General features: G+C 42.5%; 1 protein-coding gene across 1 annotated transcript in view; it reads left to right on the top strand.

The window, feature by feature from the left end:
• ST14 (ST14 transmembrane serine protease matriptase) overlaps window positions 1-24,884 on the top strand; it is a 76,514-nt gene extending 51,630 nt beyond the window's left edge. Inside the window, exons 8-19 of the mRNA XM_077457877.1 lie at window positions 1,338-1,477; window positions 2,581-2,678; window positions 10,317-10,426; window positions 12,015-12,145; window positions 13,301-13,405; window positions 14,465-14,575; window positions 14,672-14,785; window positions 15,164-15,286; window positions 18,254-18,440; window positions 18,624-18,901; window positions 21,877-22,013; window positions 24,155-24,884. Of these exons, the coding sequence (XP_077314003.1) occupies window positions 1,338-1,477; window positions 2,581-2,678; window positions 10,317-10,426; window positions 12,015-12,145; window positions 13,301-13,405; window positions 14,465-14,575; window positions 14,672-14,785; window positions 15,164-15,286; window positions 18,254-18,440; window positions 18,624-18,901; window positions 21,877-22,013; window positions 24,155-24,316 (1,696 nt within the window). The 3' untranslated portion in view covers window positions 24,317-24,884. The remainder of the gene's footprint in view (window positions 1-1,337; window positions 1,478-2,580; window positions 2,679-10,316; window positions 10,427-12,014; window positions 12,146-13,300; window positions 13,406-14,464; window positions 14,576-14,671; window positions 14,786-15,163; window positions 15,287-18,253; window positions 18,441-18,623; window positions 18,902-21,876; window positions 22,014-24,154) is intronic.
• The last annotated feature ends 2,735 nt before the right edge of the window (window positions 24,885-27,619 follow it).

Raw genomic sequence — 27,619 nt, 5'->3', positions numbered from 1 at the left:
TTTTTTTTTTTTTTTTTTAATAGAGACTTTACAATCACTTTAATGCCAGTTATAGAATGGGGCAATGGCCGTATGTTTGTGCCATTGGTTATTTGGTGACTGGACACCTTTGCTGCCACTGTGCTATTTGCTGGGTGTTCAGTGCACCCCTGTACCTTTTTTAAGGAGAGGTAGGCTCCCTCCAGACATACCTGCCCTCATTCTATCCATTATTATATAGAGGCTCTCAAAATTATAGTTATGACTGCAGATAATACTGGGGTACTGTGATGTGGCCTCTGCAGCTTACACATGTTTTTGCAAATGCTTGCAAACTAAACCCCTGTTTTTAACGTGAGCTGTTAGGATAATTTGATTTGTTTTGTTGCAGGCTGGCTGGTAAGTTGAGCTGAGCATTTTTCTTTTGACATTTGTCACCCTTACCAGTTATAGGTTGGGGCATTTGTCATTTGTTTGTAACCTGAAGTAGTAGGCTGATGCTGCTGGACCCTTAAGTAAATAAAATATAGTTGGGTACTAATCTAAAATATAAAAAAAAAAAAAAAAAAAAAAAAACATACTGGTTATTTCCCAATAGGGTGTCTAGGTGATAAGTGGGCAGTGTGAAAATCGAACCTCCCCACTTAGGGTTAGAGTCCATAATGAGGTTTTATTCCTTGTTCAATCGTTTTTATTAACCGGTTAAAGCAATACAATAAGAAAAAGCAAGGTAAGAACCATGTGACGGATTGTTAAATTAAGAATGATCTTAAACTCCACACTTAGGCAAAATAAGAGGTATTTGTTGGATTGCGTAGCAAAAAATGTATAAAGATGAATGAAATTGTCCATACAAAGAAAAATGAGGATTGCTCTGTGTTATTATATAGAGCAGGTTAAACAGTCAATGTGTTTTGGGGCTGATTCCATGCTCAGGTCATCTCCAGTGCTTGTATGAAGCACTTAGCAGCTCAAACCTAATAAACAAAGGGCCCATTCACATTCTACGTGTATCAGTGCCGATGTAGACAAGGCTTAAAAAAAAAAAAAAAAAAAAAAAAAAAACCTTTTATATTTGTGAATTATAACCTTCCCATATTTTGTACCAAAAATGTAATTTAGTTTCATCATAAAGAGAACAAAGTATAGAATAATATGTATACTCTGTATCCACTATAACAATTGTTGTTCATATAGATCAAATGTGTGGTGGTTTTTTATTTTATTTTTATTTTTTTCCCTCAATTGATACATATATTTGCTTACGGACGTACGTAATATTTTTTTTTTTTTTTTTTTGCAAGTCAATATTTTGAAAGGTTTTCGGACTGCTTACTGAAGCGATTTTTTTGTTGCAGGCTATGCGGCAGTTATCCGCCCTCCTACAACCTCACCTTCATCTCCTCGCAGAATGTCATGTTAGTAACGCTGGTGTCAGACGACAAAGAAAAACATCCTGGATTCAAGGCAGAATTTTACCAGATTCAGAAAACAACACGTAAGCTTGATCATATGTTATGAGTTAACGCGTTTCACCCAGCAAGAGCTTTATGTCCTACAACCTCTACAATTAAACCTTTGGTGAGAGAAACAAGTCAAAGTGAGGTGGCTCTGGGTGGATGATTTGTGTGTGGTGTTCATAACAATAAAGCTTTACTGACGCTGATCACATTGAAGTTCAGCTGGATTCCTTGCCAGTATACATCATACTAGAACTGAACTTAAAGGATAATTCCACTTTTGCATCCAAAAAGGAAAATGCTACTTCTTAACACCCTCCCCACTCCTATGTCTGCCTGTCTTCCATACACTACTCTCTTCATACACAGCCTCAGGAGCTGTTTGGGAGAATAATGCCAGCGGTGGTGAAAAGTGTTTAGCATAGTCACATAAACAAGCTGACCACTGAGAATCTTTCCTGGAAAGAATGAAGTGATTCTCATTAGTCGTCATGGCCACGTGACCATGCTGGCCAAAAAACTCTCACCGCTGCTGGCATTGTTCTGATACACAGCTTCCAGTGTGATGTACAAAGTAACAAATCTAAAGATTGTTAAATCGACAGACATGGGTGGTGGTGAGCTTACTTGCAGCAGGGACAGAAGCATTGGGTAGGGTGTTGAGAAGTAAAATTTTTCACTTTTGGATTCAAAAGAGGGATTACTCTTTAGGCAGGCTTAAGGTGGCCTCTCAAACAATATTGCATGTGATATCCCATAAAAATAGAGCTAAATTGGCATGCCTTATTTTTCTATACCAACTGCATTGCAATGATAAGCTTTGTCACAAACTATTCAAAAATGGTGGAACTATTCTAAGGTGATGTCTGTAATTCAAAATTTAAACTCTGTGCATGTTCCCGGGAAAGGGACATTGAGATAACTACAGGATGAAAGAGATGAGAACTCCCCTTACAAGCCGATTGCTGCAAATGAAAAGAAGAAAGTTACTGTTTTTTTAAATCATTTTTAGGAGATACTGACTAGCTGAAAGTTGAAATGGAAAGGACATTTCTACTAAATTACAAATTGAAGTTTGCAGGAGATGTACGTAATCTGAATTGTCTGCAAGCCTTTTATGCATCTTTTGTTTTCCTTGCAGTCTGTGGAGGAACGATTCGGGATGCCAGTGGCGTGTTCAACACACCGTTCTATCCTGCCCACTACCCCCCCAACAGAGAGTGTGTGTGGGACATCCAGGTGAGCTGCCATCTTTCTACATACTATATATAAAATTCAGAAATACTGCGTAATCCTGATCCCAGCGCTCATTGGATAAATTACACTGACCCTACAGCTGCTGTTGTACAAAAAATCGAATCTATAAAACAAAATGCCTAATTAAAAATCGGACACTAACAGCGCTAAATAAGTATTAGTGACACCAATACTTTTTCACATAAAATATAGGCGTCCTTCTCCTATGTGAATCTCAGAAAAATAATAATAAACAATGCTTAGAATAAATATACTATAAAACAATACATATATCCAAAGCTGCATTAAATCTAGTAGACAGCTTTCAACCTCAATGCATATATATCTACATTTATAATCGGCCATCTTGGAAATGTGACAAACCATTTATTAATCACATATCACTGTTCTCATTGGCGAATGGAAAATAGAAAAAGGTAGTCAGCAGTGTCCAGTCCACCAATACGTGTAAAGGTAACAGCCCTGATCTCCTACACCTTCACTATTTCCACCATGTGCACTCCCCAATGGATGGCTGCTTACCAAAGGTAGTATGCAATCAAGCTTTTATAAGGACAGCACTTGCACTGCTCACTCAGACCTCTCACTACTACATAGATGTGAACAGGAAAATATTCACACTGCTAATACACACAGAGTATAACAATGTAGTAATGCTGTGTAAGGATAAATGTTGTGTGTCTCCAATCAGTGCACAGTTTTTATTTTTATGGAGACTATTTTTGAAAGTCGTTTTTCACACGTTCTTGCTGTTCCTATTTTGAATACACTTTCACAGGCACATCTGTAATTGCTCCCTCTGGACACCAGTATATCTGGGAATGTTGAATTTGCAGTGACCAGTATGAGAGTGAGAGCGATAACACCAAATTTAACACTCCACCTCCCGTTCACGCCTGAGACCTCGTAGCACTAACGAGTCACATGACACTGGGAAGGAAAATGGCTAATTGTGCCCAATTTGGACATTTTCACTTAGGGGTGTACTCACTTTTGTTGCCATCAGTTTAGATGTTAATGGCGGTGTGTTGAGTAGGGATGAGCTTCGTGTTCGAGTCGAACGCATGTTCGACTCGAACATCGGTCGTTCGTGCGTTCGCCGAATTCCGAACGTTTGGGCCGTTCGCGGCAAAATTCGTGTGGCCCACAATGCACTGCGATGGCGCAATGCATTGCTGTCTCACGATTGGCCAAGCATGCACTGTGACCCCGCATGCTTGGCTAATCGCAGCGCCAGCAGCGAGGAGAGCAATGGTTGGCCACAGGCATCCTGCCTGTGACCAATCATAGCTCAGCCTGTGTAGTGCACGCCCCACACTATATAAAGCCGCCTTTCAGGCGGCCTCGTGTAGTGTTTGTTAGCATCTGAAGCAGTGGGTGTTCTGTGTACCTTCAACACAGTTACACACCAATCGTTTTTGGCTGATTTACTATTTTGCTCTTGTGTAGTGGTTACTGTCTGTGCCCTGACCGCAGTATACACCACTATATTCACCTCACCTATATAGCTAGTGATCTAGCTTTAATAATAGAGCTTGCAGTCAGTAGTGTTAGTGCGTGCTGTCTGCGTGCTCTGTACCCAGTACATACCACTATATACACCTACATAGCTGTTCTCTATTTGAGCCCGATTGTCATCTGCTGGAGTTATTGGAAGTTGTGTGTGCTTCCAGCACAGCACAGTATACATCTGTATATACCCCTTTAACTTTGCTGTTTTCTGGTTATTGTCTGCGTGCCCTGACCGCAGTATACACCGTGATATTCACCTCACCTATATAGCTAGTGGTCCATCTTTAACAATAGAGCTTGCAGTCAGTAGTGTCACTCAGGAGATAGTGCGTGCTGTGTGCGTGCTCTGTACCCAGTACATACCGCTATTATCCACCTACATAGCTGTTCTCTATTTGGGCCCGATTGTCATCTGCGGGAGTTATTGGAAGTTGTGTGTGCCTCCAGCACAGCACAGTATACATCTGTATATACCCCTTTAACTCTGCTGTTCTATAAAAAAGGCATCTGCAGGAGTTAGTGGGTGTTGTGTGCCTCCAGCACAATATAAACTACCCAACTACTGTTTTACCCAACTCCCTTCAGGCCATTACCATGTCTGGAAGGCCAGCAAGGAGAGGCAGACAGGCGCGAGCCGATAAAAGAGGGCAAGCAGGCTCTGTGTCTAGAGACAACAGTGCTGGTCGTGGACGTGTCCTTCTTTTCTGCAGCTGGACATGTTGAACCGCAACATGCCAACGACTTGGTAGAGTGGATGACCAAGCCCTCTTCATCCTCCTCATCCTCTCTCACCCAGTCTCAGGGTAGTAGAAAAGCAGCTGCCAACACATCGTCGTCCCTCCTCTCAATGTCATCATCAGTGACTCCTTCCCTAGACCCACCACGTCCTCCTGAGGAGTCTCCTGAACTCTTTGAGCACAGTGTTGGGTACATGCTCCAGGAGGATGCCCAGTGTTTGGTGGGCTCTGATGATGACACTCGGCTAGAGGAAGGCAGTAGCGTGAGCGCAGAGAGAGAGGATGCTCAAGAAGCACAGCAATCTGGCAGTCATGTTCCACAAGCTGCAGCATACTGCCAGGTTTGCTACAGCGATGAAGAGGGAGGGGATGATGAGGGCACTGACTCCACGTGGGTGCCTGGAAGGAGGGAGGAGGAGGAGGAGGAGGCACATGTCCAACGAGGCAGGATGCCCTCCGGGGGCCAGCTTAGGGGCAGCACACCAACTGAATCACACCGCAGAGCTCCGCCTGCGCAGAGCGCTTCCTCTGCGCGTTATTCTAAAAGTTCTTTGGTGTGGGCCTTTTTTGAGACGAGTGCATCAGATCGCACCGCTGCTATTTGCAACATATGTCTCAAGCGTATCTCACGTGGCCAAAACATCAGCCGCTTGGGCACCACATGCTTGACCAGACATATGTTGACCTGCCATGCAGCTCGTTGGCAAGCGTACCTCAAAGACCCACACCAAAGAACAAAGCGGACCTCTCCTTGCTCCTCATCAGCTGGCATCTCCAACCCCACTAGACCTTCAGTCCTCTCTGAAACCTGCTCTGAGAGGAATGAAGGTGTAGAATTAGGTGTGTCACAGCCAAGTGCTTCCGGGAACTCTGCTAGTGGTACATCCACGTCCGATTATAGCAGGCAAATGTCCCTGCCCCAGCTGCTGGACCGGCGGAAGAAATTTACTCCCAGCCATCCACATGCCCAGCGGTTGAATGCTAGCTTGGCTAAATTGCTAGCACTTCAACTGCTGCCTTTTCAGTTGGTAGACTCGGCCCCCTTCCGTGAGTTTGTACAATGTGCGGTTCCTCAGTGGCAGGTCCCCAAACGCCACTTTCTCACGGAAGGCGATTCCGGCTCTCTACCGGCATGTGGAAGGCAATGTCCTTGCCTCGCTGGACAGGGCGGTCAGCGGTAAGGTGCATATTACCGCTGACTCATGGTCCAGCAGGCATGGACAGGGACGTTACCTGTCTTTCACGGCCCATTGGGTCACCCTTCTGGCTGCTGGGAAGGATGCAGGACAAGGTGCAGTAGTGTTGGAGGTTGTTCCGCCACCACGCCTCCAAAATGCTACTATTGGTTGTGACACACCTCTCTCCTCCACCCCCTCCTCTTCTTCTTCCTCCATGGCCTCTTCCAGTGCTCTGTCCTCAGAACCAGCGGTGCTCCGTAGGCGTTGCAGGGGCTACGCAAGTACGCAGGCAAAACGATGCCATGCCGTGCTTGCGCTGGTTTGTTTGGGGGACAGGAGCCACACTGGGGCGGATGTTTTGTCAGCTCTGCAGGGGCAGGCCGAGAGGTGGTTGACGCCACGCCAGCTTAAGCCAGGAATGGTGGTTTGCGACAATGGCACCAACCTCCTCTCCGCCCTCCGACAGGGACAACTGACCCATGTGCCCTGTGTAGCTCACGTCCTTAACCTGGTGGTGCAGCGGTTCTTGGGCAGGTACCCCGGCTTACAGGATGTCCTGAAGCAGGCCAGGAGAGTCTGTGTGCATTTCCGCCGATCATTTAATGCCTGTGCTCGGCTGGCTGAGCTCCAAAAGGAGTTGAACCTGCCCAAGAACCGCCTTATATGTGACATGCCCACCAGATGGAACTCAACATTGGCCATGCTGCAGCGGCTGCACACGCAGCAGAGGGCCATCAATGAGTACCTGTGCGACTACGGCACCAGGACAGGGTCAGGGGAGCTTGGTTTTTTCTCACCACGCCAGTGGGGCATGATCAGGGATGCATGCACTGTCCTGTCACCGTTTGAGGAGGCCACAAGGATGGTGAGCAGTGACAGTGCATGCATCAGTGACACTGTACCTCTTGTCCACCTCTTGGAGCATACGCTGCGTGGAATAATGGACAGGGCACTTGAGGCAGAACAGAGGCAGGAAGAGGAGGGCTTCCTTGCCTCTCAAGGCCCCCTTTATCCAGACAGTGTTCCTGCTGTGCCACCCATCACACAGGAAGAGGGTGAGGAGGAGGAGGAGGAGGATGATTGTGTCAGCATGGAGGTGGAGGCTGGCACTCAGCATCAGCAGCAGCAGTCTTATAGGGATGATTTACAGTCCCAAGAAACACGTGGACTTGTACGTGGCTGGGAGGAGGTAGCTGCGGATCATGTTGTCCTTAGTGACCCAGAGGACTCCGGACCGAATGCCTCAGCTAACCTACGCTGCATGGCCTCCCTGATCCTGCAAAGCCTGCGGAAGGATCCTCGTATTCTTTGGATCAAGGAGAGGGACCATTACTGGCTGGCCACTCTCCTTGATCCACGGTACAAGGGTAAGGTTGCCGACCTTATCTTGCCATCGCAGAGGGAGCAGAGGATGAGACATCTCCGGGAGGCCTTGCAGAAAGCTCTGTGCAACGCGTTCCCAGAGACTGGGAGGTCACAAACTCCTGGTCCTGGACAACGTGTTGCTGAGGCATCAGTCGGAAGGAGCGGTGGAGAAGGTGGCCGTCTGACTGATGCTTTCAGACAATTTTTTAGTCCGCAGCCCCAAGGTATGATTGGTTCCAGCACCCATCGCCAGCGTCTAATTTACATGGTGCAGCAATACCTAGGGGCAAGGTCAGACTTGGACACCTTTCCCACTGAAAATCCTCTGGCTTACTGGGTCTTGAGGATGGATCACTGGCCAGAGCTTGCACAGTATGCAATTGAGCTACTGGCCTGTCCTGCATCCAGCGTTCTTTCGGAACGCACCTTCAGTGCTGCTGGTGGCTTCGTTACCGATCACAGGGTGCGCCTGTCCACCGAATCAGTTGATCGACTGACCTTCATCAAGATGAATCAGTCTTGGATCACCCACAGCTACCAAGCACCTGAAGCTGATGTAACCGAATAATTTTTTTTGAAATACCACATCCCTTCAAGACTGCCTATGCTGATGCTGAGTGACTGTCCTGTTATGTTGATTGTCTATCCTTTTCCTCCTCCGCTGATATGTTGGAAGAACATTTTTGGTTCTGGGTGATGCCAGCAGCCCAATTTTTCTGCCCCTGTTTAACAGGGGCGTTTAAGTACAATTTTTGATGCAATGCTTTGCAGCAGGGCTAATTCCTGCAATAAAACTAGAGTATATGGCAGAGGTTGCAGTGTGATGGCACCAGTGCCTAAGGCCCAATTTTTCTGCCCCTGTTTAACAGGGACATGTAATTACAATTCTTGATATAATATTTCACAGGAGGGCCCCTTCCTGTGCCCACCCAGAGTAACGGTGAGGACTTATAGTGTTGTGGCACCAGCACCACAACCACCAAAGGTAAATTTTTCTACCACTGTTCAACAATGGCATGTAATTACAATTCTTGATATAATCGTTCACAGCAGGGCGCTCCAGCGCCCACCAAGAGTCACTTTGAGGGCTTACAATGTTGTTGCAAAACCAACACCTTGTTCCGCCATTTCTGCAGAGCATATAGGGCAGGCCCCTACTTTCAAACATCCAATTTACAAACATCTCCTACTTGCAAACGGAAGGAGACAACAGCAAGTGAGATGAAAAAAGATGGACGACAAAACAAATTATACAGGGGTGATAACCCTTCCCTATGTTTTCCAAAAAGCTTAAAAATTTTTTTTTTGACTGGAGCTACACTTTAAAAATGTACCAGTTGAAAATTACAAACAGATTCAACTTAACACAACTAACCTACACAGTCCCTGTCTTGTTTGCACCGCCTGTATACTGCTGTTCTGAGTATATAGGGCCTGGGGCCACACGCATTTCCTTTTTTTTAATATGGGTACGGGGTTCCCCTTAATATGCGTACGAAACCCAAAGGGGCTGGTAATGGGCAGGGAGGGCTACCCATGCAATTTTTCTGAATGATTTTCAACCATATTGCAGGAACCAGATATAACATTAAAACCGCAAGCAGTTTTAAATGGTGTTATTTCCGTTTAATGTCATTTTGTGCAGGGACTGTTCTAAACACGGGAAACACGTGGCACTTCACAGGCATACTACAGACACCCCCCAGGCACCATATTTAAAGGAATAGTTCACTTTTTTTTTTCACTTTAATCGTCATTAAAATCAGTGCTCCCGCCAAAACGGTAGTTTTTAAAACTTTTTTTTGCAGTGACCCATGTCCCCTGAGGCAGGAGGCAGGTCGCCAAACCCTTTTTAGGACACTATCTTGCATATTAGCCGTTAAAATTAGCACTTTCCAATTCGAACGTTCGAGTCCCATAGACTTCAATGGGGTTCTAACGTTCGTACCGAACGCGGGGGTCGTTCGCAAGTTCTGTTGCGAACCGAACCGGGGGGTGTTCGGCTCATCCCTAGTGTTGAGTTATTTTGAGTGGACAACAAATGTTCACTGTTATACAAGCTGTACACTCACTACTTTACATTGTAGCAAAGTGTAATTACTCCAGTGTTGTCACATGAAAAGATACAATAAAATATTTACCAAAAATTGTGAGGGTGTACTTACTTTTGTGAGATGGTGTATATAAGAAAATAATCAATATTCCTCATGAAAGACAGCCAGACAAAAATATCTAACAATTTATAAATGGACCTTTTTTTTTTTTATAGAGGATTCACGTGATGGTCAGAGATGTCTTTTTCACTCATTAGTGTCTATGGCTCTGCTCTTCTGTGTCTAGGTGCACATCTGCTTACCTCAGCTGTAGAGATAATGCATTGAGAGTTTATAGTGATTCTCAATGCCTGTCCTCGGGACCCGCTAACAGGCCAGGTTTGCAAGATACTTGAAATACATCACATGTGATATAATATGCCACTCAGTGATTGCAGTATTCTAGTCTGCATCTCCCCAAGGTAATATTTAAAATCTGGCCTGTTAGTGGGCCCTGAGGACAGGAATTGAGAAGCACTGCTCTAGTATGTCGGAGCACCCCCCATGTCTTAATTTTCCATACAGGAAGATTAAACTTTTAGCTTTAAATTTAAAATTAAGAATTATTTTGTGTGTTTCAAAGGCCAATAAGAATTGATTTTAGGCCCCTGTATACCCTTTGTTCCCTGCCAGCAATATACTGTCATTATCCCATTGGGCCACAAGCTAAGTCTATGTGTTTTGCCAGTCCAAAGTCATTTGGGATGTGATTAACATTGAATGTTTTATTCGCAGGTTCCCGAAAACAAGTTTGTGAAAATTCGGTTTCAGCTGTTTTACCTGTATGAGCCTGGTGTGTCCATCACCAGTTGCCCCAAAGACTATGTGGAGGTCAATAACCAGAGGTGAGAGGCCATGTGGCTTTCATAGGCCTGTGTGTAGTAGACATGTGCATTTGTTTTCGTCCGAATTTTGGGTATTTTCGATAACGAACGCGCAGAATCCGAAAACCTAAAGATCTGACATAAACAAATGCTTTATTTTCATTGCGACAACAGTTCGATATAGATGGGAGATTCAACATGACGCTGACGATAGCGATCTGTGTCCATCGAACCTGTGGTCAAATGTGCCTAACCTTAGCTCTATTAGTCCAAGATTATTCGACATAGAGAGGAAAAATTCAACATGAAGATTCGATGAAACAGTCGCCACGAGCGGACATTCATGCTCAAATGCTCCGTCCATAGGCTATAGAAGAATTCTAATGTTGGTTGACTAGTAATAATAATAAATATAATTTATTACTAGTGTCATACAACATTAGAATTCTACTATAGCTTGTAGGCAGAACATTAGATCGGAAATGTACGATTGCGGCGTCGTACAGTTTAGCTGCTCCGTCAAATCTTCTTAGAACATGCGAAAGACACCATAAGCCTTCAATGACAGATTTGACCTTTAATTATTTCAGATGAATGCAATTTTTAACTAAACAAAATAAATAAAAATGAATTTCGGGAGTAACTAAATAAAAAAACAAAATTCTGAAACAAAATATTTCAGTGTAGCAGAGCTGATCTGGCTTCTCGCCTATAAAGCCTTGTTCACACCGGCGTTATTAAGCATACATCCATGTAAAGGCCGTGTTTGCCCCACAGGGATGATCAGGTGGTGTTCATGCATCCCCATGCAGGCAGTTAAATTTATGTCAATGGGACACAGCAGCTGCACAGACACAACCACTGCTCCTATTTTTAATTTTTTTTCCCCCCTCACACATTTTTTATTAAGATAATTTTTTTAGAGTATACATAGTGTGTACATAAAAGTACAAAGATCATAACATCAAAACAGAAATGTACCAATTGATGGAACATAGATCTCAAAAGGTAAATGTGATCTCGTTCCTGCAAGAGAGTGAGATCTAGCACTGCTCTTAATTTGACATCAGTGTGGTTCTCTAAACCCGCACTATCTGTGTTTAGGGACCTGCACCCACCCACGTGGATGTCAAACTAGGAGCAGTGTATCCCCATTCGGGCAAACACAGCCCTCGCACAGGTGTGTGCTTAAGTGCACCTAGCTGCCTCTTCAGACTTGTAGGTTTCCAGCAGCTGGAAAATAAATTGGTATGGCTGTGCAGATTATAAATGTCTCCACTAATTGGAATTGTTAGACATTTGCTGAACCCAGTTCTATCATTGTCATATTACAAGACAGCAGACACATTACAAGAGACTGCTGAGGTGCAGACAGTTGCCACGTTACAAATGACTGATAGTGGATTACAAGAGACTCTTATAGACTGTTGCCATGTTAGAACATGAGCTAAAGCGACTTTATTGCTTCCTCTGCATGTTATGCAGCATTATTGTACTGCAGGCTGAACTGCACCCTGATTTGTCTGACTTATACCGGACCCTTTGCCACTCCATTCTGTCTTCTATCACGGCCTGAATCCTGACCTCCACCCTGCTCTCTCCTGCACAGGTACTGTGGAGAACGTTCACCATTTGTTGTTTCAAGCAACAGCAGTAAAATTGTGGTTAAGTTCCGCTCTGACCAGTCCCAAACTGACACCGGATTCACAGCACAGTACCTGTCCTATGAGCCGAAGAACCGTGAGTACACCAAAGTTTTCACATATAAGGACTAAAGTGGAGGGGGACTAAGAAAGGGGGGGGATTATGGGGGACTACAATATGCAATGCTAAGATTTTGTGAAGCCAGTTATGTGTCTAGGGAAGGGATGGAGAGTTGTAATTGGATGTCTAAGGAATGTGGTATGGGGGAGTTTGCAGCCTTTAGTATTGTAAGTAGTCCTTTTAAGTGCAAAATCAGGACTTGCTTCTGGGGAGACGGCTGGTCAGTTAAAGGATAAGCTCACCTTTGGGAACATATTCCCACTGCAACAGCCACTGCCCGCTGCTCGTTCTCCCTGTGGCAGCAGTAAGGGGAGAAGTTCCCTGTGCTTGCTGTCACTTTTTGATAACCGCATTACTGTACAGGGCTTCGCCCACACGGCCGCGTCATTCATACACAGACCTCTTTGTATGAATGAACTACAACTCCTGTCATCTTTTGTGGCTGTTGGCTTGTAGTTTTTGATGAACTACCACAGCGCAGTGAGCTGTGGTAGTTCATTGATTCTTCCTGTCAGAATGTATCGGCTTGCTCGTACCAGCAAGCCGATACACTGACAGGTCTGTAGGAGACCTGCATGGCATAAACGATCTGCTGACCACTGGTGCAATGCTTTACAGGCTCCTACAACAAAAAATTCTAAATGCACTTTTTTTTTTTTTTTTTTTTTTAACCTGTAAAAAAAAAAAAAAAAAAAAAAATATATATATATATATATATATATATATATATATATATATATATATATATATATATATATATATATATATATATATATATATATATATATATAATATATATAATATTTTTTTTTTTTTTTTTTTTTAAAGTGGTAGTAAACTGCAAGAAAAAAAGTATAATGTGCTAGTATGCACATTATGAAATACTTACCTTTTAGAATAAAGCCCCCACAGCGGCACCTGGCCACCGCTGAGGCGGCTGACATGTTCCCCCAGCTGTTCTTCCAGGTTTGCAGGCTCTGGCAAATTTGCAGCCAGTTTACACAGAAACTCAGGTCCACAAATGTCTGGGCCACATTGTGAGCACATTGTTGCCAAGAAGAGAGGTTTCAGTGTTGATGTTAGCATTGTATTCCAGAAGTCCGATTATAACCAGATTTGTGTTTGCTGCAGCTTGCCCTGATCAGTTCACCTGTAGGAGCGGGCGCTGTATAGACAAGGCTCGTCAGTGCGATGGATGGAATGATTGTGGGGACAACAGCGATGAGGTGTCATGTGGTGAGTAGAATTGAACTATTCACATATGGAAACTCTGCCCTAAGTGTCTGTAGGGTGATATCACAGCTAAAATACAATTTTGCATTCCTATCTTTCTGTTCCTCAGATCACCCTTTCAGTCTCCTCTACCCTTATTTACGAACATTACCTATCAATATGGATGTCTTACCAAAACTGAACTCATGACATTTCCTCCCCTGACTGTTCCATTGAGGTCAATAACACAACTATCAGTCCATCTTCTCATGCCAGGATGTTGGGTCTATTCCTGAACTCTAACCTCTCTTTTTGGCCCCACATGCAAGAACTGTCCAAATCGTGCAATTAACACCTTCACCACTACTAATTCAGTCCCTTGTTCTCTCTAGCCTCAGTGATTGCAACTCCCACCTTGTTGGCTTATCTCTTTCCAGACTGAACGCTGTTGCCAGATACGTTCAATAAAACCAGCCATTCAGTGTCCACCACCACTCTTGCTAATCCCTCCACTGGCTTCCAATTGTTGAATAAATAAAATTCAGAATACTAACAAGAACATACAAAACAACTTACAACTCTGCCTTGAGCTATATCGCCCAATCCATTCTTTCTAACACGCATCTCCAGGACTTCACAAGAGCCTCTCCCATCCTCTGGAACCTCCTACTCCAATCTGTCCAGCTATCTTCAACACTTTCTGCCTTTGAGGGCATACCTGAAAACTCCTCTATTCAGGGAATATCATCCCGCTGCTACTTAGCTGCTGAACTTTTATTTTCTCCATTAACTCATCCCCACACAAGATATTTTTTATATCACTTGCCCCTTTCCTATAGACTGTAGGCCCTCAAGAACAGGGCCTTTCTAACCCTCTTGTCTTGAATTGTATTGTAACTATTCTGTCTCCCTTTTTTATATTTTAAAGTGCTGTGCAAACACTTGGTGTTATTTAAACCCTGTACAATAATACAAACATATTTTCCTTGTATGTACTTCCATCTACGTGTTTTTTTGTTAGTTAAATTGTTGGTATGTTTTTTGTTTTATTGTGTATTGACTTTGTTTTTGTCTTCAAATCAGTCTGCACTGACAAGCAGTTTCGCTGCAGATCCAGCCAGTACTGCAAACCTCGTTTCTTCCTCTGTGATGGCGTGAACGACTGCGGCGATAGCTCAGACGAGCAAGACTGCAGTGAGTATTTGTGATTTTTCTGGCTGCCGTCCTATGGACCTTGCTTAGCCATGTAGCCATTATCACTAAAGCTGATTTGTGATGTCTGTTTTTCAGAGTGTCCGGACACATACTTGAAATGCAGAAACGGAAAGTGCATCCCAGAAGCACAAAAGTGTGACAACACAGACAACTGCGGAGATGGTACAGACGAGTCAGATTGTGGATTAGGTGAGAGCTATTTTATGAAAGTTGTGAGCAGTAAAAATTGGGATGTTTGAGTAGTTTATATTTTTGTGGGAGCATAAAATTGACTACATTTTAAATTTTTTATTATCATTGCGTAATGAAAAAAAAAAAATGGCAACCATCATATGGAAATGAGGTGGTGGCGCTACACAAATCCTAAAAGGGTGGTGGCAAAGTAGAACCCCCCCCCCTCCCTCTCCATTTGCATACACTTTAAGGATTATGGGAATTTATGTGACATGAGTTGAGTTTACAAGTTCTTTTCCTTGACTCTTTTTTTTCCTGTAATTTACAGATAATCCTCTAATCTGCCATTAACTGTAACTAATTTGTTAAAAATTTATCTCCATCCATATCCAGCGCAGCCGACCAGCTGTACAACGTACACATATAAGTGTAACAACGGCCAATGTATTAACAAGCTGAACCCAGAATGTGATAGCGTGTCGGACTGCACTGACGGCTCTGATGAGACTTCGTGCCGTAAGAGAATGTTTATTTTCTTTGTACATGTCATGTTCTTAAAATATCACGCCAACATCCACTGACAATAATATAATTTTTTACTAGGTCACTTATTTTTATAATCCCCCCACTATAGGATGTTCTAGAACTGGTGAAATCCTGTGTCTTTTGGTTCCAGCTATAAATCTGAATTTTACAGGAAGGCTGTATGTAGCTAAAGCTAGCATAGATAGGTAGTTTTTTAAATTCAACCAGCAGGCTAAAAGAAAAAAGTAACGGGTTCCGCCATCCACACAAATTATCCAGGGAAATTGCTATGACAGTAGGACCTGCTGCTGTCAGAATACATAGGTCAGTGGCTGCAGCTGCTGATTGACAGTTTTCCAGGTTGTCCCTTTGATGGAAGTTGATCAAAGGATTTACTTCTGTCGAGCGTGGATAGCCACAAATTTTGGCCGGTCCTTCTTAAACCAGAGGAATTTCCAACAGTGTATGGCCAGCTTAAAGCAGAGATTTTAGGGTGTTGTATATGATATGGGATTAACTATCAATCTTGTTTATAGATTGGGGGGTAGTTTGTATGAAGAATCCAGAAGAATCCAATAGCCAGGACATTATCAAGGCTTCTTGGAGCATTCACCAAATGCTGAGGGTTTCATGGATATGCATCAAACTAACCAAGGGTTTTGCATGCTTGCTGCCCCCCTGGATTTAGTAGAAATACAGAAGAATGAAGGCAGAAAAGACCAAATAGTCCATTAAATCTGCCCCTTTTATTATATTTTAACTTTTTGTCTGAGTATGGGTCTATCTTAGTTCCAAGCATGTTTAAATTTACTAACTGTAGATGAACCAACTACTTTTGCTGCAAGTAAGGTGCAAGCATCAACTACTTTCTTGGGTCAAAAAACATGGCCTTCCTGAATATTATTCATACTCATGTATTTAAAGGTGTCAATCATTCCGCGCACACACCCCCCAGCCCCCTTCGGACTGTACATTTCAAGTTCCTGTGGTCTCCTTATGTTTTATATCTCAGTTCCTTCACCCCTTTTTTGTGGCCTATCTCTGCACTCGTTTTGTTTTATCAATATGTTTCTGTAGGTGACATCTTCACAGTATTTTTCTTAAGGTTTATATCTGTATAGGGGAATGTGGACCTCTTTCTTCTGGAGATCTCTTTAGTGATGATTAAACATCTATGTAAGGGAATGGGGCCTGCCTGCTGGGGATCCCTCTATATAAATATCTATAGAAGGGGAATTGGGACCTTCTTTACTCTTGCTGGGGATCTCTCTAATGATGCACCCGACAATTGTATTCACTTTTTCCACTTCTAGGCCACATTAACTAATTTTGCAATCATCTGAAATAAGTAATCTCGGATCTTCTTTTCCCTTCTGTAGTTCTGGCTACTTTATACCCCTAATGTTGAATGGTAATACCATGCTGTATGCCTGCTGTGCAGGTGAGGCATGCAAACTTTTCATCGGTGTGTTTAAAATCCACAAAAAGACCTGTAGAAACAGCACACTAAAAAGGTTGTGCCAAATGCCGCTAGAGCTAATTTAAAAATGCCTTCACCTTTGTGGTTTAAAGCTCTTTTTAGGTGCATTTAGTTCCCATGTATGGCTATTTAAAGGACCAAAGTCTAAAACATTTCACAGATCGGTTGTGTCACAGCCATCTGTGACACTACTGGTCTAGAACCACTTTTTTTTTTTTTTCTGTAAACATAACCTGGTCAACAAATGAAAACTTTTATTGAAAAATCTCAGCAATGCTTAGGTTTCCTAAGATTACTTAGGAAAAGTGGTCTAGCGAGGAAGGTCTTTTATTCTGGTACCTAAATTCTTTAGTACTTTAGTAAGACTGTTCTCCATACAAAAAAAATCCACACTGCGCAGGAAATTGTAGGATGTAAACTTTTTTTTGTCCCTAGATTGCATTTATGGGTCCCGCTATGTAGAGCAGAGAAAGTTTTGTTAGTTTTGTGCCACCCTAGTCACCATGCTTTTGAATTATTGCCCTCTAGCAACTGGGAAAAGAGTAAATTAAGAAAACCATTGCATTCACAAAAGTTCCATAATAAATGGGGTGTGTCTGTCATAGTTTCCAAAGATAACAGCACCCTGAAGTTAAGGATGCAAGTAGCTCTGAGTTGCTCTGTTGAAGAACCTCAAATTCTGAAAATAACACATTTTATATGAGCAAAACTTCTAAATATATGAAATCAGTGATTCCACTCACATGTAGAAAAGTAATGTGCCTGTAAATGGTCTCTAGTTGGTGTTCACATTGCTTGCCATGGGCAGCAGACAGGCTCTTTTCCAGGTACAGTTTTCTCCCAGTGCACAAGATCTGAATAACGATGACCCGCCAGAGATGGAGGCGCAGCAGTGTCCTCAAAGCTGTGGTGTGAAGCTAGGCATCTACTTTGGGTCTGACTGCCTACATGCGAATGGAACCATTGATTTTACAGTTAATAAAGTACTATTGCAGCCTTTGTACAGATGCACTATAAATAGCAAAGATTTCTCTGATGTTTTAAACCAGAGCAGCTTTGAAGTGCGTGCAATGATTTTTGTAATTTATCCTCTTAATTATGCTTAATATACTAGAGCAATGTTTCTCAACTCCAGTCCTCAAGTTCCCCCAACTGGTCATGTTTTGCCTCAGATAAAATGGCTGGGGTAATTACTAAGGCAGTGAAACTGATCAAATCACCTGTACAAATTAATGGAGAGCCTAAAAACATGACCTGTTGGGGGTACTTGAGGACTGCAGTTGAGAAACATTGTACTAGAGGTATTGTGTGTGTATATGTGTGTGTTGTGTTTTTTTTTTTTTTTTTGCACAGCTTGGTTTGGCCCCACTCAGGAAACTCCAGAGTGGCAGATGCGCATCTTGACAGTTTCCATTAATTTAAAACCTATTTTTACTGTAATTTAATTGTTACTATTTTTTGTTTTTTCCCTTTTTAAGAGTGTGGCAAACGCCCTTACAGCAAGAAGACTAGGATTGTGGGTGGTGTAAATGCTGACATTGGCGAGTGGCCGTGGCAGGTCAGCCTGCATACAACTAAGGATGGACACGCATGTGGAGCCTCTGTGGTCTCCCCAACCATTTTGCTGTCCGCTGCTCACTGCTTCCAGGACACATCATCACTACGGTATGAAATGGAGTTTGAAAAAAAAATCTAAGTCTAGTGATACTTGTGAGCCTTTATGTAAATGTGTATTCTCCTTAGGCCACATTTTCCTAAGATATTTAAAAAATAACATTTCTAGGGAGCCCACAATGTACATAGTGGTCCATCATGATCATATTCCTCACATTAAATCTCTTTTTACAGATATTCGGACCCCAGTGTGTGGACAGCATATATGGGTCTACATGATCAGTCCAAAAAGACCAGCAGCAGTGATGTTGTGAAACGCAAAATAAAACGAATTGTGGCTCACAAACAGTTCAGTGACTTCACGTATGACAATGATATTGCCGTGCTGGAGCTGGATAGTCCCATTGCCTACAGTGATTTCATACAACCAATTTGTATCCCCGAGAGCACGCATGTTTTCCCAGTGGGCAAATCTATATGGGTGACAGGCTGGGGTGCACAATCCGAAGGAGGTCAGTCGTTTTTGAGAATATTTGTTGTATATAATTACATTTTCTGATCCGAAGTTTGATAAATTCCATCTTTGTCAGGTTAGAATGTATTAAATAGTCCTAAAGAGAAAGTGTAGGAGGAACTGTATGAAATGATATTGCTAGATAATTGTTGAAGGTTGTTAGCATATGTAGCCGCCAAATTGTCTCTATTATGCCAGGAGCCCATGATTCTGAGATATGTGTACAAGTTGTCCTTCCATGTTGGGGTTCAGGTGTGCCCCAATTCCACTACCCAGTGTGTATGAATACTTTGGTGATGTTTTGAGAGGCATCCGTACTGCATTGTGGGAAGGCTTGGCAAGGCTCTTAGAGTCTACAGCCTCAGGAAGGCTCCTCGGTGTGATCTGGGTGTCCCTCCCTGGCTGCTTTCCCTGACTGTCAGAAGAATTAGGAAAATATATAAGAAACATACAGTAAATGAGACAAATATAGAGAAATGCGTGGCAAGTATGTTACACTTTCTGGGAGAATCGGAAAGCAAAAAGACCATCGAAATAGAAGGCATATGCCAAAAAAAATGTACCTCATAACATTGTCCTGCCCTCCAATATGACTTCTGATCCGTTCTTAATCCCACCTTCTCTATATACTGGGTAATTCTGGAAATGTTACTTTTCACGCAGTTCTAGTCTGGCTAAGTCTTTATACATTCTTCATTACCCTTGAAACAGTATTAAACCCCTAAATGACTTAAAAAAAATATTGCTGCTTACCAATACAGTAGTACCTTGGATTACGAGCATAATTCGTTCCAGAAGCATGTTTGTAATCCAAAGCACTCATATATCAAAGCGAGTTTCCCCATAGGAATCAATGGAAACTTGGATAATTTGTTCCAGTGTCACTGCTAGTGTATGCAGTACCGCATGTGGCCAGAGGTATAGAAAACAAGATGAGGTCTGGTGTCACCGGTAACACACCTCCATCCCTATAATATGCAAAAAAAAAAGAGCGAGAAATTCGCCCTGGGACTTTAGATGAGGTGAGCACCACTAAGCCAATAAAAGTAACAAGAGTAAGTACAGTATATGTTTTTATTCAGTAAAAATATTACAAGCATATTGTCATCAAAGAAAGCCACTTGGTACAAGGTACATAAAACTGGGTTGAATACAATTGGTGGTAGTAGTAGTGGTAGTACAATTGTATATGAACAGTCGCATAACATACAAACATCAGGTGTACCCGACATGTTTCGCAAGTCCCAGCTCGCTCTTCAGGGGTAGATGTGTATAAATTGTACCTAAGGTGAAAGGATATAATTTGGTATATGGTAAATACTTGGTATTTTAAAGGCAGAGGGTAAGAGGGGCCTAATAAATGGAGGCCCCATACTCACCACTACACATAGCCGAGCCAACAAATGTGAAGCCTTCAGACAGTGGCAGCAAATTTATCACCAGGGAGCTGAGGAGGCAGAGCCAGAAGAAACCCCTACACAGGGCAGACTGGAGGGAAAGCATCGCATGGATGGGAAATGTGTATCCCTATTGGTCTCACTATGTCCATGGTAAATATTGACTGTAAACATAAAGGGGTATATCATATAATCTGAAGTAGTAGGTAGAATATAAGAGTAATAACATGGATAATTCTATATATAAGACTAGAGCCATGAATGGCATGGACAAAGGACTATAGGGAAATGTGGTGGAGAAACGCCAGAGAATGGCATGAGTGGAAGGAAAGAAATTGAGCAAAAAGCATTGAAAAAGAAATGAAGTGCAAATATGGGGGAAAGTTAAAGTGGTCAAAGACAAGCTACAGGTGAGCACTTGAGGAAAACCAATGAGTATACCTGAGTGAGATAGGTGTATAATTGCATCGGTGGTAGATTCCAATAAGAAGCATCCACAAGCATGAGTGTTCAGTGAAAGCAAAAGCTGCAAATTAATCCATGCAGTGCTAAACCTCCAAGTTACATCCAGGAAGGGCTCAAGGGGCTCCGCCCCCAACAGCATGTGTGGATGACAGGAAAGTGCACAAGCACTCCTATAGGTCAACCAGATGGTACAATGCTTGCAGCCGTAACAACGCCGCAAAATCAGACATTGAGCGGCTGGTGCATGCACATGGCGCCGATGTGTAGGTGGCCCCCCATGCACTTAAGAGCAGATGGGGTCAGCAGGGGACAAGAAATCCCCCTTTGTACTCATCGCAGCTCCCAAAGCAGAAACAAAGCCACCAACAGCAAGAGGCAATACATCAAATGGGTGGGGATATGAGCACCTCTGGCCACATGCGGTACTGCACAACCCAGAGGCTTGAATCCCGCTTGTCTTGCGAGACCACTCTCGCAAATCGAGTCAGGATTTAAAAAAAAAAGTTTTTAAAAAGTTTTACTTTTTAAGGATTTTCCCTATATTTTCTCCTTGAAATCTGCCTAGTAATACAATTCCTGTCTTTGGGTCCATTGGGGGAGCAATGGGGACCTCTTTGGACAGCAGCATTGTCAATCTGAGGAAAGGGTGGTGTTGGATGCACTAGCAGATTTGGATACATTTAACTCACAAATTATAGCCAAGCTCCAGCAACACATTTTAAGCTGTTACAGCAAGAGTTTTATTTTTATTTTATTTTTTTTCCATTTTGGATCAAGGTTTTTACAGCCTTAAATAGTTTGTCTCAACCTTCTAATTGCCACATTCGCTGGACAGCTTGAAGTTAAAAATACGACTTGCTGGCTGGATCACCAGGTGAAGAAAAAAGAAAACCAATGCAGTTGCCACATCCAAGAAATGCTAAGCTGCAAAATAATTATTATATTATTATATTCAGCATCACCTCTAAGAAATATGAATGGAGTTTGAATGAGTTGCAGTAGATATGGGAGTTGTGAGGACTGAAATGTTGTTGTTCTGTTGGTATTTGTCTTCAGTGATAAGACATATCATAAAAGTAAAGATGATTGACCCCATTCCCTGTCTGCACAGGTACTGGTGCCAATGTACTACAGAAAGCTGAGATACGAATCATCAATCAAACAGAATGTAATAAACTGCTGGATGACCAACTAACTCCTCGTATGATCTGCGCTGGGTACCTCAGTGGTGGAATCGATGCGTGTCAGGTGAGCTCTTGTTTAACCCCACAGCCATTGTTGGGTATCCGTACAATCCACAATTTATACAGGAACAATACTACAGAGGAACTAGGCATGTTTTTTTGCATGATATTGTGATTTAGGGTGATGTCAGGTTTTAAGAAATTTCTGACCTGTCAACCCATTTCAGTTCCTTTTTAAGTGATATTAAAGCAATAACTAAAAAAAGTTACTTTCATTGCACTGTCCCTACAATAACCGTTCATATCTGTGCAACTTCAAAGTAGTTCCTGCACTACTTTGGTCCGACTTTCATGCAACTTGAGGTCTGTAGACCTCAATGTAAACCCTCAAAAGTCGCACCTGCATGATATAGATGCGACTTGTGAAAAGCATGCCAGCAATGGCTCTTTGGGTCTAGAATGGATTTTGGGGGGACCCCCATGCCAACATTTAAAAAAAAAAAAATGGTGTGGAGTCTCCCCACCAAAATCCATACCAGACCCTTCTCCGAGATGAGCAAGCGTTGATGGGGACAAGGGCCTCTTTACCACAACCCTGGCCAGTGGCTCTAGTGATTTGCAGGGGACTTATCGGAATCTGGAAGCCTCCTTTTTAAAAAGGGGGGGGCCCCCAGTTCCCGGCCACCCTGCCCATATAGTACCCCTACTCATTTAAAAAAGTGTTGTGTAAAAAAGTGACAGTAGTCAGTTTTTGACAATTCCTTTATTTAAAAAACAAACAAAAACTTCCCAGTGTAGATCCATAGTCTGCCAACCTGTAAAAAGAAACGACAACCTTCGGCTCCAACAAAGGCGCCTGCCAGCTCTGCCTTGTAACAGCTCTGACTAAGGAGCGGGGCCACCCGGGTGATGTCACCAACCTAGCATTCCCTTGGTCGAAGATGTCACATTGCCTTAAAACTAAGCCCTCCAGCGTCGTGCTGTCACTGATGCAGAGGCTTCCTTCTTTACCCAGTCTTCCTTCCAGGTTCGCAGACTGCGACCTCTTGAATGGCCGAGCCTCGATGTCACTCCCACGCATGCGCCCAGGTGTTTTCGGCCATGGCACACGGTTTTGAAGTAACCAGCATGGGTATGCCGTTCCTTCAGAGTGCATAAGCTAGTGACATCACTGGTTGCTGCTCTCCAGAATATCTCCTAAGCAGTGCACATTTAGTAGATATTAATTTTACCTAAAGGTAATCTTTATTATAAGTAGAAATAAGAGTATAGAGAAAAATGTAAAAAAAGATTTTACTACCACTTAAAAAAAAAGAAAAAAATAGTATAAAAAATAGTTAAACTTTTTTCCAATATTAAAACAGTAGTGTTAGTATAGCTATAAGGTTTAAAAAAAAAAAAAAAGCTGTATATGAAGAATGCTTTCAGAAATGGTTTAATAGTTTATATACTTTCCATTTTGTCAATTGATAAAAAATAAACAAGAGAATTCCGAATCAAACCTGTACTTGGTGTGACCACCCTTTGCCTTCAAAACAGCATCTATTTTTCTAAGTACACTTGCACACAGGTACTCAGCAGGTAAGTTGTTCCAAACATCTTGGAGAACTAAGCACAGAACTTCTGTGGATGTAGGCTGCCTCATATCCTTCTGTCTTTTCATGTAATCCCAGACACACTCCATGATGATGAGATCATCACTTCCAGGACTCCTTTGTTCTTCTTTACACTGAAGATCGTTCCTAATGACATTGGCTGTATGTTTGGGGTTATTGCCCTGCTGTAGAATAAATTTGGGGGCGATCACACGCCTCCCTGATGGTATGACATGATGGATAAGTCTCGCCATGGATCCTGACCAAATCTCCAACTCCATTTGCAAAAAGGCAGCCCCAACCTTGCCAGGGGGGGGGGTGGTTGTTTGCCACCCCCCCCCCCCCAAAAAAAAAAACACCAGCTGCCACTGGGTACAAAGAGTAGTCACACCAAATAATGATTTGGATTTCTCTTCTGTTGATTTACTTTCCGTTTTGTTAATTGATCTAAAAAACAAAACGCATGCCTAAAACTTTTGCACATTACTGTACATGCAGCAAGGACTGCCACTTCTCTGAAAAGCGATCTCTGCTCAATGTCAATATTAGGGGAGGGGGGGTGACACTTTAGGGGAAGTATAATAAAAGGTGGTGTTTGGCTTTTTTGCAGGGTGACTCTGGAGGTCCACTGTCCAGCGTGGAGTCGAACGGGAAGGTTTATCTGGCTGGGATCGTAAGCTGGGGAGAGGGCTGTGCTCGCAGGAATAAGCCAGGCATCTACACCAAGGTGACTGCAATGAGGGACTGGATTACACAGAATGCTAAATTGTAACACTGAAAATGCAACACTTTTATCAATCATTTTTTAAAAAAGAAGAGACCGTTATGGTTTGGATTGTTTTTAGCAAGGTTGTTTTCTTTTTTTTATATATATATATATATATAAATGTCACACATTCCAAGCGTGCTGTGATTCTGAACGGACTATTTTAAAGCCACAGCGCCATGAGTCTAACTGCAGTGGAAAGTGAGAAATCCAGAGCAACTATTACTACGTCTTATTGAGTCACCAGGTTGGATGTACCGCTGACATCTTGCGCCCCGCTGTCAGTGATGAATGTTTTTTTTTTTTATCGATTTTGGGGGGGGGGGGGAGAGAGAATTTTGTTTCTGAAATTTTGTTGCTGCTGTTATCTCATTGGTGGACACTCCATTCATTCACACTCCATTCCAGAACTGAAGCAAGTCCTGATTGGGATTGATCATTTTTAACAGGATTTTATGCAATGGAACTGAATTCTGAGAGATTGAAAGGGCCTTTTTTATTTTAAGTTGTGAATTCAGTTTTTTAATGTTTGTTTCAATGTAAATAATAAACATGTTTTTAATATTTTAGTGAATCATGTCACTTCTGGCCTCTTGTGCTCTGCCGTCACCCCTAAACTTGGCATCCACATTGTTCCCTCTTCTTTCTTTGTGATATTTTTATTAGTATATATTAAAACTATATATAAGGCCATATTATATAGCCTTGAAAATAACTGCAGAATCCAGCAATGGCCGTAACCTTCACCCCACAGACAATTTTATTACTGTACACAGAATAGTACGCTTACACATAATCTGAATTGATATGATGAAAACCTTTCCATTAAGAAAACAGGCATCACAGAATAGTGAGATAAGAGACCTGTGGTGCTACCAAAAGATGGTGATTTGAAAAGCCTGTTGACTCTGAAGTTCAGCCTGTTTTTATATTTTGCCTGTTCTGATGTAGGTGCCTCACATCAACATGCTAATGACATTTTTAAATGGAAATGTTCTGATTTCAATTACATACCTCCTAGAACCATTGATGTCATTATTCTGTGCATCTCTATGCAGTGAAAGCAGATTATGCCTGGTGGTCGGCAGGGTGCTTATACATAGCTTCATGAAAACATTACCGCACTCTGCCTTAGCATTCTGCTCAAGATCAAATGCAAAGCTCTATGTACGATTTCAGCAAAGCAAAGATAAATTAAGGTGCATGCACAGGTCTGACATCTCAGCCAATGAAAATGGCCGATGATTGGATCCGGAAGAAGACCATTTGAAGACGTCAGGGAGCTCCAGGTCACCACAGTGCTGATGAGGAGGGCAAGGATGGCTCACGTTTAGTAAAGTTTTTTAAAATGCCTTGTTGGGTGGTATCAGTCTGGAGGGATGGGTGTTCTTGGGCATTTTGCATGCAGACTGATCTAGGTAATGATCAATCTATGATGCTGAGCCTATGTGACTCAAAAAGCAATGAAATGCAGTAAATGAGAGAAATGGGCCAGGGATAGTCAGGCTGGGGGAGGAGGAAAGGGCTACATTGCTGGATGTCCTCCTGCCAGGAAATGAGGTGGGATCAGAGTAAGCAATTTCAGTACTTGGGATGAGCCTGTACAACTGTGCTAAGCCACTGTACTACAAACAGCCCACCCTCTCTGTTGGCTACCATCTGTCTGTGCAGGAAAAAAAAATGCAGATTATACCTTATATCAGAGCCTCTTCTGAGGCTCACATGACTCCGCGGCTCTCTCCTCTGCCCAGCTGACACTTTTAATGGGTGGAGCTGAGCGCTGCTGATGTCAGGAGACATGGCACAGACTGATGGGCAGGGAGAGGAGTAGAGTCGGGAGAGCCTACAGCAGGCTGAGGATGACAGAGGCACATAAACTGACCACAGTGTCAGGGCTCAGAAGCCACAATATACTGTGGTCAGTTTATGGGGGGGGGGTATAGCTATACAGGATCAGACAGGTTTTTTTGGGTGATAGAAGGGGCACAAATAACACCGCACAAGCATGGTGCCATTATGCATGCTTTAAGGGAACAGGATCCGTTTTACACTTTAAGTGTTACTGCAACTTTTTGAATGTAGCACAATTGCAGTGTTTGTTGGATGGCATTTGCAGGTCACTGACTTTTTGTTTCACATTGAAGACTTTGTTTAGATTTGTTAGGACGTATGCTTGCTTTATAGGTGCCTCTGATTCCTGTATGGCACGTTCCCTCTCAACATGTTTCAATGTTTTTATTGATTATTATTGATAAAACAAATATTGCATGTTACATACACATAGTAAAACATAAATCTGAATATCATTGTAATTATGAAATACAGAATTTGAAAATAAAGCAACAATATGAATTGATATTTGGCATAAGATAGACATGCATAGATCAATAAAAAAAAAAAAAAAAATTAAACAAAAAAAAAAAAAAAAAACACTTGTAAATATCTATCATATAGATGAAATTACTCCAAGCTGGATAAAATTGATTTAAACAACACATGCGTATATATGGAGTCATATTAGTCGCATACCTACATCTCATAAGAAACCAAAAAAAAGGTGTAACAAACTAGAGTAACAATGAATCTGTAAATTCCATATTATCTCACGCACCCCTAATGGGATCAAACTGTGCGCGAAAATAATTTGAGTCTTAACATCAGACTATATATAAGGTAGTGGTCTGTATGGCTTTAATCTGAGCTACAACCAACATGGTTGTCTACCTTATAAGGGATTAGTATCCAGAATTGAGTACAAGCTGCTATATAAAAGCAGTGAAATGTAATTTATTCTATTATATTATGTTGGGGTCCCCAGGTCAAGCTAAACAGGGACAGATATTAGGGTGTTATATGTAGTCGAGCACTTAAAATGTGACCAAAATGACCACGTTTTATAAAATTTAGCATGAGTATCTTTCGCTTGAGAGATCAAGCCCTCCATTTCAGCTATTTTCTCTATTCTGCGGAGCCATTCAGAAATAGTGGGGGGAGAGGTAGAACGCCAATGAACGGGGACGCAAAGCTTTGCTGCATTTATAAGATGTAATGTGAGGGATCTTTTATAAGTGGATTGCGGAATAGATGTATGATGCAGGAGGTATTGAGCTGGCGTGTAGTCTGGGGAATAGGTTGTGATTTTAGTGATGAGCTTATGGACTTCCTTCCAATATGGTTGGATTAAAGCAGGGCTCGACAAAACCCGGGCGCCCGGTCGCATTTGCGACTAGAATTCCAGACCTGGCGCCTGGGGCAGCACAGCTGGGGGTATGCTGTCTCCGCGGCCCCCCCCCCCGGCGCGATCGCGTC

The sequence above is a fragment of the Lithobates pipiens genome, unplaced genomic scaffold (genome assembly GCF_037356315.1).
Source record: "Lithobates pipiens isolate NorthernLeopardFrog02 unplaced genomic scaffold, aLitPip1_a1.2 Scaffold_27, whole genome shotgun sequence".
NCBI lineage: Eukaryota > Metazoa > Chordata > Amphibia > Anura > Ranidae > Lithobates > Lithobates pipiens.
The sequence above is the reverse complement of the archived record's forward strand: the minus strand, read 5'-3'. Positions and strand labels throughout refer to the sequence as shown.